The sequence below is a fragment of the Protobothrops mucrosquamatus genome, unplaced genomic scaffold (assembly GCF_001527695.2).
Source record: "Protobothrops mucrosquamatus isolate PMUCROS unplaced genomic scaffold, P.Mucros_1.0 scaffold3389, whole genome shotgun sequence".
NCBI classification, from domain to species: Eukaryota; Metazoa; Chordata; class Lepidosauria; order Squamata; family Viperidae; genus Protobothrops; species Protobothrops mucrosquamatus.
The window spans coordinates 21,174-33,823 of record NW_015389371.1 but is presented as its reverse complement, the minus strand read 5'-3'; the positions used below and the strand labels follow the sequence as shown (position 1 = coordinate 33,823).

At 36.0% G+C, this 12,650-nt stretch overlaps 1 protein-coding gene across 1 annotated transcript in view; it reads left to right on the top strand.

Moving 5' to 3' along the window:
* Nucleotides 1–12,650, top strand: part of LOC107297574 (ATP-binding cassette sub-family C member 8-like) — a gene marked incomplete at its 3' end in the record, with an annotated part of 33,786 nt that overhangs the window by 5,414 nt on the left and 15,722 nt on the right. Inside the window, exons 3-9 of the mRNA XM_015826934.1 lie at nt 119–240; nt 2,369–2,535; nt 3,471–3,713; nt 4,313–4,498; nt 8,403–8,567; nt 11,084–11,239; nt 11,553–11,687. Of these exons, the coding sequence (XP_015682420.1) occupies nt 119–240; nt 2,369–2,535; nt 3,471–3,713; nt 4,313–4,498; nt 8,403–8,567; nt 11,084–11,239; nt 11,553–11,687 (1,174 nt within the window). The remainder of the gene's footprint in view (nt 1–118; nt 241–2,368; nt 2,536–3,470; nt 3,714–4,312; nt 4,499–8,402; nt 8,568–11,083; nt 11,240–11,552; nt 11,688–12,650) is intronic.

Sequence of the window (12,650 nt, the reverse complement as noted above, 5' to 3'; positions counted from 1 at the left end):
CATATGAAAATGCTCCATCTGGAGAGAGTTGGAAGTGCACGAATTCTTTTATGTATGCGTATTAATATTTCTCTTTGAAAGAATGAATCTACTTATTAATACGTTTCATTTTACTTAGGATTTCAAAATCTGATAATTTACACCTATACATGCCACCAGGGATGGCATTTTTGGCAGCTATCACATCCATTGTTTATTACCACAACATTGAAACATCCAATTTTCCAAAATTATTAATAGGTATGTATCAGCTATAAGGAATGTGGGTGGCAAGCTTGGGAACATAATGCTTGATTAGGTAAGCTTTCAGATCTTCATATGTTCTTATGAAATTGCCTGTATTATATATAAAAATACATAGGATTTTAATTATCAATAATGAATATATGGTGGAACAAATTGAGAATTTGTTTACTATTTCAGTTTCTATGACTCTAAATAGCTTACCAAGATTAAAATCTACAATATAATAAGTTAAAATGACAAAAAAGTAGTAAAGCAATGGGAGGAACACAACAATTAAAGAACAAACAATGTTAAGTTGCCAGGTCTGGAACACCTGTAGCTTCTGAATGGCCTTTTCAAGGGAAACCCCATGTAGAATGCAATGAAGTGCTCTAACTAAGGTGTGAGTGACTATGAGTAAGGTCTCTCATTCCAGAAAAGGACACAATTGGCAGACCAGATGATTCTGTACAAAAGCTTTTCTGGGCATAATTACCGCTATACACACTTTGAGGAGAGCTGTGAGTGCATGAAAAAAAAATCCAGATTCTCTCTGGGGAAATGTAATCTCTTCTAGAGATAAAGTTGGGATCTCCCCAGAACAGGATTATCGATGAATGCACTTGCTAGAATTGAGCTTCCCTTCATTTCTACACATCCAGCTGGAGTTCAACTCCAAGTGGCTCCAAATGACTTTATCCAACAGATGCCTTGAATAGTCCTCACAGTTTTCACAGTGGCCTTGTAGAGTTCTTGAATAGCAATCAGCAGATACAATCAGAATACAAAAATAGTTAAAGATAGGTACATTTTGTTGCTCTGGTGGAGAGGCTTACTGTGCCTTTTTAGGATTGATCCTTCACCCTTGGTCTCACTTGGCTCTCAGCTCTCTCCAAATATCTGTAACACATGCAGCTGTCATACCTTGGTAAACCATCTCAGCTGATGGGCCAAACCAGTGAGAATAGCCAACTTCAATTTGTCTATCCCAGTGTGCATAGTCTGGCCTCGAAAATTGAGGAGACGAGGCTGATCAATGATCAAGAAGACAGGCCCTGCAGGTGTTGTAGAGCACTAAGAGCACAAGAAGACACTTAGACATCTTGATCATCCATTGCAGCAGGAGAGATCATCAGCCTCTCCTGTTTGTACCATTGGATTAAAGTCTCTTCTACTGAGAGCATGGGGCTGCCCCTGTACAAAGAAATTGACTTTGTACATGGAGGGAAGTGTATAGTGGGGTGCCCCAGGGTTCTGTTCTGGGCCCAGTGCTCTTCAACATCTTCATCAACAATTTCGACGAGGGGATAGATGGGGAACTCATCAAATTTGCAGATGACACCAAGCTGGCAGGAATAGCCAACACTCCAGAAGACAGGCTTAAGATACAGCAGGATCTGGGCAGACTTGAACACTGGGCACTATCTAACAAAATGAAATTCAATGGTGAAAAAAGCAAGGTTCTACATTTAGGCAAGAAAAACCAAATGCACAGGTATAGTATAGGAGGTACCTTGCTCAACAGTAGTAACTGTGAGAGGGACCTCAGAGTCCTAGTGGACAATCACCTAAATATGAGCCAACAGTGTGCTGCAGCTGCCAAAAGGCCAACACAGTGCTAGGCTGCATTAACAGAGGGATAGAATCAAGATCACGTGAAGTGTTAATACCACTTTACAATGCCTTGGTAAGGCCACATTTGGAATACTGCATCCAGTTTTGGTCACCGCGATGTAAAAAAGATGTTGAGACTCTAGAAAGAGTACAGAGAAGAGCAACAAAGATGATTAGGGGACTGGAGGCTAAAGCATATAAGGAACGGCTGCTGGAATTGGGTATGTCTAGTTTAATGAAGAGAAGGACGAGGGGGGACATGATAGCAGTGTTCCAATATCTCANCAATAAAAATTCTGATATTCCAAATAGCATATCTGAAAATTTCCAGAATAATTTGTATTCAGGTTCATTCTAAGAAAAGGGGTAGTTACACTTGCTAACAATGCAGGTTTTCTAGTAACCATAGTAATCTAATTTATTTATATTTATATCAATCTTTGGAGTGTAGATCCTTTTTTAAATAATATAATTGTGTTTGTCTTCAGTAATTATCAGCATCTCAAGTACCATTCTTTATTTTCAACAGCCTTGCTATTCTATTGGACTTTGGCTTTTATAACCAAAACTATCAAGTTTGTCAAGTTTTGTGATAATAATATTGGACCCCGCCAGCTTCGATTCTGCCTCACAGCACTCTTGGTTGTACTTTATGGAATGCTGCTAATTGTAGAAATTAACGTAATCCGAGTGAGGGTAAGATTTAATTGTATATGCATGATAACTCAGGGAAGAAGAACAGGAGAGAAAACTAAAGAGCTAGGTTATTTTTACTTTGGCTTTCTGCTCGGCCAGAACTTTAGCCAGCTGAAATCATTTTGAGGCAAGATTTATAAAATTAGCTTGTTCCATAAGATGGTGCCAAACAGCCTGGCACTCATTCATCAAAAATACATCTAGAATTAGGTTAGATAAATGATTCATATTAGTGAGAATTAATGCTGTTCATCATCAGTTACTTCCAGAACAATTCCATAGTTCAGAAGCTCTATGAATACTTTCCTGAGATTTTCATATACCTATTTTCTTCAGTGGAAAAATAGAATGTCATGTAATATCCAACTAGTTATATTTAAATTGTATCTTTTTATGCCTTCTGAAGAAGATGTGTTTTGGGCTGGCCAGTTATTGTTGCAAGCTATGTAAGCCTAGCCTTAAATCAGTTTATTTATTATTCATATTATTTCAGAATAGGAGGGAAAATGCTTACATTTCTCTCTTCTTCCACATATTAATCTCACTACAATAGAAATTATAATTCAATACTCTGGAATTATTGGAATTTAAAGATGCTTATCTATTAAAATTGAGCTTAACTTTTGACTGCTAGGTTGAAAAGCATCTAATAGAAACATAGTACAAATCAGACAAATATTTACTGTTTTCTAAGTCATGAAACTATTGTAAATTAATTCTAGCTATTATGTTTTTGAAAAATATTTTATATTGTAAAAGTTTAGCTAAAGCATTCTTTTTTTAATTTCATGTTGTATCACTTTGGTTTGAGAAATGCAAACTCTAAAATTCATGATTATTTGGTCGTCTTGAGCAGGGAAATAATTACAGGATAATGGTAATTTTATCTCCCTTCGCATTAATTTGCTGATTCTTTTTGACTTTACAAAACTTAGAGATATATTTTCTTCAAAAAACCCAAAGAAGTAAAACCTCCTGAGGATCTTCAGGACCTTGGAGTCAGATTCCTGCAACCTTTTGTGAATCTCCTATCCAAAGGAACATATTGGTGGATGAATACTTTTATTAAAACTGCCCACAAAAAGCCCATAGATTTGAAAGCTATAGGCAAACTGCCTATTGCAATGAGAGCTTTGACCAACTACATGCACCTTAATGAGGCTTTTCAAGGACAAAAGGTATGACTGCAAAACAAACAAATTTCATACAGTATAAAGAGGATGTCCTCTTTTTAAAACCGACAAGACTTATACACCTGTGAATGTCATCTGGAAAAAAAAGTTTGAAGATTTCTTTGTTGACAATTGAGTAGCAGGTATGTCAATATTTAAAATCAAACTCGGCCCACAGTCTGGAGTTCAATCCTGACGGGGCTCAAGGTTGACTCAGCCTTCCATCCTTCCAAGGTCGATAAAATGAGGATCCAGATTGTTGGGGTCAATAGATTGACTCTGTAAACCACTTAGAGAGGGTTGTAAAAGCACTGTGGAGCGGTATACAAGTCTAAGTGCTATTGCTATAGTAATACAAAATAAAGTAATTATGAGTTAATTGTTAGGCACAGCTAGATCTATAATTTAATGGTAACATGGCTTGGGATGGTAACTTTAACTCTTGCCCCCTTCTTCCATGGCCAAGAAAAGAAAACAGATATTATCTCTTCTAGTAAAGGTCAGGATTTATAAAACCATATTTATGTGTTATGTATTTTAGAACATAAAAATTTTAAAATGTCACCCCCTGCCTGAATTTAATAATTTGTATTATTACTGGACAGAACAAAGACACTCCATACCCACAAGGATCCAGAAGTATTTGGTGTGCCCTCTGCTATGGCTTTGGAAGACCTTTAGCTCTAAGCAGCACTTTCCGTATCCTGGCAGATTTGCTTGGATTTGCTGGTCCACTTTGCATCTCTGGGATTGTTCATGTAAGGAAAGAAAACAGCACTTTGCCTGTCCAGGTACTTCCTTTGAATCATTAACATAAAATGTCTGTTAACTTTTTCTTTGTTCTAAGCTTGCTAAACTCACTTTTTCTAAACTTCAAGCTGCAGAAATCATGGTCCTTGACTTAATTATATGAGGGCGTGTGGGTGTTTCAAATTCACTCTTGCTCTCTGGACGAGCCCTGTGGAAACTGACTCCTTTTCCTTTTTGTGTGCGTGAGTGAATGAGCGTGAGTGAATGAGTCACTCAGTAGTGGCCTTGACACTGTTCCAGCTGGCACCAAGCCACAAGAAATGACCAAAAGCCTGTCAAAAATAAAATACAGTATTTTCCCATTCCCAGGATTATCATTTTCCGGTAACAAAGAAGCTGCAGATCTCCCAGACAATTGTGGCGGCATTTTCTCTCTCTCTTTATACAGCAATTAAGAAAAAACAGATTTCTGTTGTGACAAAACATTTCCATAGCAGTCTTGAGGGCCATCGTATTGGAAAAGTCAGTAAAAGGACCTGGTATTGCAAGAAAATTATATCCAAAGAAAAATATACTAAAAACAAATATACTTTGTTTTTATATTCCCAGATTCCCCTCCCCCCCAAAAAAAAGTTTTTATAAATGCAAGTCCAAACAAAAAACCTTTGAGGTTAAAGGATGAGCAATTTTTATCCTAATTAATGAGCTTTGCTTTTTTTAAAAGATTCCATAAACAACTAATCAGTTTGATTGCAAATATGCAGTATGGTAAAAGATTGGCATTTGTATAATGGAATGGAATTAGAATAATTTCTATAATTGTAGCTTTTAAAATAATCAATATATTTTCAAGTTCTCTTCATCAACTCAGTATTTAGGAAGAGGAAACAATAATAGTGTTTTGGATTATAGATTAAAATTATTAAAAAGAAAAAAGAAAATATAATTTGTTGTAGAAAAATGCAGCTTTAGCTCATGCAACAAATTTTAAAGGTAACTACCTTAGTGATTTATAGAATGAGCCAGCAGTTCTTGTGGTAACACAAAACCTTTTAATGCTTTATCATTTATATAAGCATTATTAATATAGTGTGGCTAACTTCACCATTTAATAGAGGTAGCCTCTCTAAGAAAACACAGAGAATAGCCTTATAAAGAATCACATCAAACTTTGAAAGTTAGAATTTTTTAATAAGATTATGCTTTACATTTTCAATTATATATTATTCAACCATATATTGTTTTAGAAGTTATGTCATGCTAACAATACTGTCTTCTTTAGTAACAGCTTTAGGCAGCATTAATCATTTATTTTTGTTCTAGTTTTAAATATATTTTGCTTCCAAAATTAGATGTAAGAATAAAATGAAGAGCAGATCACGTAGTAAGAAATATATTAAGATATACGTTTAAACAGCCTGATGTAGGAGATGACCAGGCGGAGCCTGAGAGCGGGGTCAAATACATAATCAATCTGGAGTCCCTATGCCACTGAAAGAGACCTAAGTCTAACTCTCCTTGAAGTCCGTTGACTCTTGTCTGTTGCCAGTCCACATTGATAATTAGTAGATCCGATTCTTGTATATAGGTTGCATGGAATAAACTTTCAATGCCTTTTAACCCTATCCCAGCTCCTGGTTTCTTGTGCCTGATACCCACATTTGTTTAAGTACAAGAATTCTAATTTAACTAGTTTTGTATATGATAAAGACAAAATGATTTGTTTAGAGAGAAGCCCAAATTATAATAGTAAGAGTCAGAGTATAAAGAATCGGAAGGGACCTTGGAAGTCTTTTAGTCCAACCCCTGCTCAAGCAGGAGACCCTATACTATTCCAGACAAGTGGCTGTACAATCTCTTCTTAAAAACTTCCAGTAAGGGAGCACACACAACACTTGCAAAATATTGGAAAACAACTGAAAACATTACAAGTTAAAACATAAATTACACCATTAATGAATTGAGTTCATTCAAACATCAGTCCAACAGAAGAGGTCACTATGAGTTTCATTTCCTAGAGCCTCCTACTTTCTCCTACTTTCTCCAGAATCTGCCTGAAGGAAATTAAAACATAAAAAAATAAAGCTAGGGCAGTGATGTTGAAAATTTTATGCTTGGCATGTCAAAAATTCTAAAAATGTGTACCTTGGTTTAGTTGCTATGCCATACACAAATACCCTGGACTCTCCTCTCCTCTGGATTCTTCTCACCAGATACTCTAGAAGTCAAGTGAGAAGGCCTTCCAACTATTTTTCTATCTTGTATTTTATGCCATTGGTCATAAAATAGCCAATAAATCTTATTTTTAATAGATTTTGAACAAATATTTGCACATATTTACGGTATTCAGCTAGGAGCATGGAGGCCCAGCTTCAAGTCAGTATTTTGCTGTGAAGGCTTCCTGTGTGGTGCTGAGCTAACGGTATCTTTCAGTCTTGTTATTTTAGGTTTCAAATGGAGGAAAGGAACAATATTAATCAAAGAGTAGTATATACTATGCATTATGTTGGTTGAACACAATGGTATGATCCAGTCCTTGTAAACCTAGAGCCTATACATGGCAGGAATTCTATAGCACTCAACAGAAACTCCTCACCCCTCACCACAATATCATAATGTATATATATTCAGCCTCCCTATCCACCTTTAGTGTAAGATATTCAAAGTACCTAATTAGCTTATATCTAATAAAAAGGAGAGCTGATATTAGTAAGATAGCACAGATTCTTTAGGTTCCATTTAATGCCCCAGTTACTGGCTCTTAAGAATTACTTCCATTTCATCTTTCTTCTTCTCAAATGCATTCCTGAAGAGTCAGTTGAATGAAATTTTCCTGATGCTTTTGCTTCCAAAGTTATTCTTGACGTACAATTGTAATACAAAACCAACACCAAGATACATACGATCTCTTTAACCTCACCCAAGGGCGCTTGCATATTGTTGATAATATTGATGCTAGGTTTTAGTCACTGCTATTATCTCTTTGCTTTTAATTTTGTTTTTTTAGTATTGAGAACAGACAAGTGATAATTTTATATGCAAAATGAAGCACTTGAAGATACTATAATTTCTAATTGCCAGCATAATTCTGAAAATATCAAAATGACATTTTCAGATATATGCCCAATATTACTAAATGATAATGTAGAATATCATGCAAAATAATACATTCCATTAAAAAGATGACACACAATTGTTTTCTGATCTAAATTGCCCAAATTCTCTCCATCATCTGCTAGTTGCAAAATTTACTTAGGAAAACTTCCATAAATTGATCAAGGAGGGATTTTTAATGCTTCTTTGGTTATTTTCTGAATATATTTCTGCATCTGAAGAGACACATTGTATTCTCTGGATTCAAAATACATGCTTTAAAGCATAAGATTATATATTTAAAAACTGACCTTATTTCATCACTTTGTTCTGCTTCTGATGTCTAACATACCTGAATACATTCCCACATTAAAATTCTATGGACATAGATAGACAATAACGTATCAGAAAAAAAATCAGTTTTCTTCCTGATGTGTTTGTTTTTTATATATACAATATGTTTTTGTTTTGCTTAGGGAAACTTTCAGCCCTATGAATATTCAACAACAAAATCAATTGCTACACTTTAGAAAATAGAAATAATCCTTTTTTATTTTTTTGAGTCTTTATTCCGACTGAAGTTACACTCTTTATGTTACTTACAATGAAAATTGTTATTTTTTACAAAATAACCCCTAGACCGTAAGGTTACATTTAGTTTTAATCTAATATATAAATGGTAGAAACGTTCTAGAACATTCATTAAAGTCGTTAACAAGATACGGAACGATTTTATATAAGGTCATAAAGACGTCAAAGGTTTGTGCATTTGTGTTCTATTGCATTTATAGGAATTCTTTAAAAACAGAACAGTTTCTTAATAGCCTTTTGTTTTTGTTTTTTTTCCTTCAGCTTAAAATAATGGGTGTTTACTTCATCTCTTCTCAAGAATTCTTGGCTAATTTTTATGTTTTATCGGTCCTCCTTTTTTTTGCACTTCTATTGCAAAGAACCTTTCTCCAGGCATCATACTATGTGGCCATTGAAACAGGAATTAACCTGAGAGGAGCAATACAGGTATTTCAAATATCCTCCGTATATTTCTATTTTATTGCTATTTTAATGGGGGAAAATTATTAATGAAGACCAGACTAACCCCACAGAGATGGTATGGATTTGTACAGATGGTATCAGGAAAGCTAAAACTCAGATTGAGCTAATATTAATGAGGCATCAGGAGAATGAGTAAAAGAGCTTCCTTGAATATCTTCAAAATAAAAAGAACAGAATTAGAAAAGTTACTGTCAATGTAGATGACAATTGGCAGTGAAGGTGACAATATATCAAAAAAGGGGACAATATGTTGAAGAAAAGGCTATGCCCTAAATAAATCTCTTGATTTTCATCTTAGCTTGGTACTCAAATGTGTAACGTCGTTAAAATGCCTTTTACTGTGGTGGTCAGGGCATTAAAAATGTGCAAGATTACAGATACTCTTGAGTTAAGGGAAAATGGGAAATCGTTTATGCTATTCTTTCTCTTGTTTTACTGAATGTACACATTCATAGTCTAGAAGATTTTGAAAGTCATGTTTATATCCATCCATTTGCTTTCTTAAAATGCACGTCCTCTAGGCAGACCAGGATTTCACTCAACAGCCTCTTTCTACTGTGACAAACTTTCATGTCCTTGCCTTTTATTATATAAGCTGCAGCTGTCCTGCATGGCTCCTGAAATTAATAGCTCATCTGATTTAAGCACAAATTGATTATAGCTTGGGTTTCTATATTAAGAAAGAAAAGGAAACAAGAAAAAATGAAGCAAATTGAACCTCTGATACCAGAAATAGCAGTAATTAATTATCAAGGTAACAGTTACATTGAAAGTCAATTTGGTGTAGACACTAAGGCACCAGGCTAGAAACCAGGAGACTGTGAGTTCTAGTCCCACTTTAGGCACAAAGCCAGCTGGGTGACCTTGGGCCAATCACTTTCTCTCAGCCCTAGGAAGAACATAATGGCAAACCACTTCCAAAAAACTGTAGGGACTTGTCACCAGGAGTTGAAACTGATTCAAGGGCACAAAAAAAATTAAATTATTCTATCACACTATCTTGTTATATTCATATTTCTTTAAATGTGATCTTGGAAACTACAATCCTGATTCTAGTTGATTAACAGTGTTTTCTGTCTGTTGACTTTGTGTATGAAAGAAAAAGGACACTATCTTTTTTTAATACACATTGAATGTCATCTTTCAATTGCTAAAAGGGATGGAATCAAAATATTTAATTATACCAGGTAGATTTTCACTAATTTTTTCCAACTGAACCTTATTCCTTTTAAGATCAAATTGTGCATTAAATAAATTGTATACTCCATATAAATATATGTGTGCGACTATGTGTGTACCAATTAATAAAAACAGAAGATTTGTTTTCTAAAACATATTCCAAAAAATAAATTTGTAGCATAAAAATAACTTTTTATACTAAAGCCAACTCAGGTTTCTCAGCTTGAATTTCTAAAACATCTACTAATAATCAGAGAGCTTCTTTCCTTTTATAAAATCAAATTAGTGCAGCAGGAACTATAGAGGAGATATATTCTGTAATCTCCATGCTAATGTTACCGTTAAGCTATTAGTATCCACATTTTACATCCTTGCATCTAGGACAGTGGTGGTGAACCTATGGCACGGGTGCCAGAGGCGGCACTCAGAGCCCTCTCTGTGGGCACATGTGCCGTTGCCCCAGACTTGGCTCCCCCCGTGACCCCTCTTCACCAGCAGCCCCCCCGGAGGAGAGTCGCCTCCGAGCGTGGCCCACACAGAGCAGCGCAGCCAAGGACATGGCAGCCAGGCAGCGTAGACAAGACTCTGACCTCACACTCCATCCCGCACAGTTGATGCTGTGGGGCGCGCAGGGGGCGTGGCCACCATGACGCTGCTGGGCTGCCTGGGCGATCTGCAGTGGGCCCTGGAGGCGATGAGTGGCCCTGCGGGCAGGTGGGGTGAGGGACGGGGTGGGGCGGGGGCAGGGGGTGGAGTGGGGGTGGGGCCAGTTTTTGGGCACTCAGTCTCTAAAAGGTTCGTCATCACTGATCTAGGATATAAAACAATAATTCATAATCAGTAAATTTCACAATATGTTGGAACTTTATTCACATTCAGTACTACTATTATGCAAGTCTCATAGCATGACCCAAAGATATTTTTTCAAGAGGCAACTGGCCTTTTTTTTTTTTCTGAAGAAGCTTCTTGGATGAGAAGTGAAATGTCCTCAAGGAAAAACTAAGAAAGTCCAGTTGCCTCCTGAAAAAGCACCTTTGGGACAAACATGACCTGGATGACTGAGAATCTCAATAGACATTCTCATAGCATGAGATAAGCTTAATTATATAAAAATGCTGCAATATATCTGTTTATGTTAGATGTCCTGATGCTAGTATGTAATTTCAGAATTCTCAATATACTTATAATCATAATGTTTTGGTATCGTCATGATTGGTTATCAATATGGAACAAGATATTATCAGTGTGAAAGTTTGCTTTTTCCCCCCACTTTCAAATAAAACTGAACATTTTTATTCTAGACAAAAATCTATAGTAAGATCATGAGACTATCAACCTCCAACATGTCCATGGGGGAAATGACCTCAGCTCAGATCTGTAATCTGGTTGCAATAGACACAAACCAGCTAATGTGGTTCTTCTTCCTGTGTCCTAATCTCTGGGCTATGCCTGTACAGGTAAGAAAGTGAATGGATTATTAATTAAAGTTAACCCATGGGAACAGAGGTCAATGTAAAATGTTTGCCTACTACTCTCCCATGGGATCATGAGATCTAACTTATTTGAATCTTCATAGCTTTTCTCTCTAATTTGTAGTTATTCTGATGTGGAGTATGCTTTCCTTTTTTGGAGGACAGCCTATATCTTCTCCAAAAATAACAATTGATGACATGTCTAGAATCCTCCCATCCTCCTAAATGCCTGTACCATCCAGTTTTAGAATTGTATTCATTACACAAATCAATGTCCCTTCTCTTTCCATCATTGCAGATTATTGTTGGAATTGTTCTGCTCTATTACCTGCTTGGAATCAGTGCCTTAATAGGAGCAGCTGTAATCATAGTGCTGGCCCCTGTCCAATACTTTGTAGCCACGAAACTTTCACAAGCTCAGAGAAGTACACTGGTAAATTCTGTCAAGATTATTATATCTACCCAATTTCTCAATTTCAGACTATAAATTTATAATCTCATACCTATGACAGTGTCCTTGGTATACTTTGACATATATGCATTCTAAATATTTAGTCAACAATGTGTTCTGTTAAGTATAGTGAGACAAATTTACCAATAAGAGTGGAGGATTGTATTTTTAATAGTATTTAATCTGCTTATAGTTTCAAAATAACTACCCACCAAATTGAAAAAAAGAGAGGAAGGGCATAGTTTTGTTTTTCATTTTTCTGAAACAAAAACCTGGTGCTGTTAAAGAAATAAATCTCTGTATTCCACACAAAACTTAACCAATAGAAAGCTGTGCAGATTTGCCATATAAGCAGCTTAGTGACAATTGGTCTTGGATATATAATGCCCAGCTTCCAACTCTTTTTGGAACTGCTTTTAAAGAGTACTGTATTTGAGAATTTCAGTTGATCCCAAATGCAGTAGAATACTTTCTTTTGGGCTCCCAGTGTTAGGAGCACATTGCCCCCAGATTCGGCATTAATTACTGCTTAGTTTCCGTGTAAGGTATGGGCAATGACATATAAAGCCCATTATACCTCGGCATTACACTCCCTTCAGAACTGCCTACTGCTGTCAATATCAGCCTGACCAGTTAGGTCCACCAGAGAGAAACTGCTGCAAATCCTTTACTTTCAGGAAATGCAGGCACTGTTGCTTCTGCATAGCAGTGCTGATCAAACTGGCTCCCTTTTTGTTGGTATTTTGGAAGTTCTTAAAGACTGAATTGTTTTGGAGAACTTTCCCCAGATGCAAACATTGCCATCTTTATTTTATTTATTGTATTTCTAATTTATGTCGAATGGTTTTATTCTTACTGTTTTTGTTGTTTTTACTCCTACTGTGGGTATTTTAATCTGGATTATTATGTGTAACCATCAAGAATCTCTTTTGATCACAGTGGCAT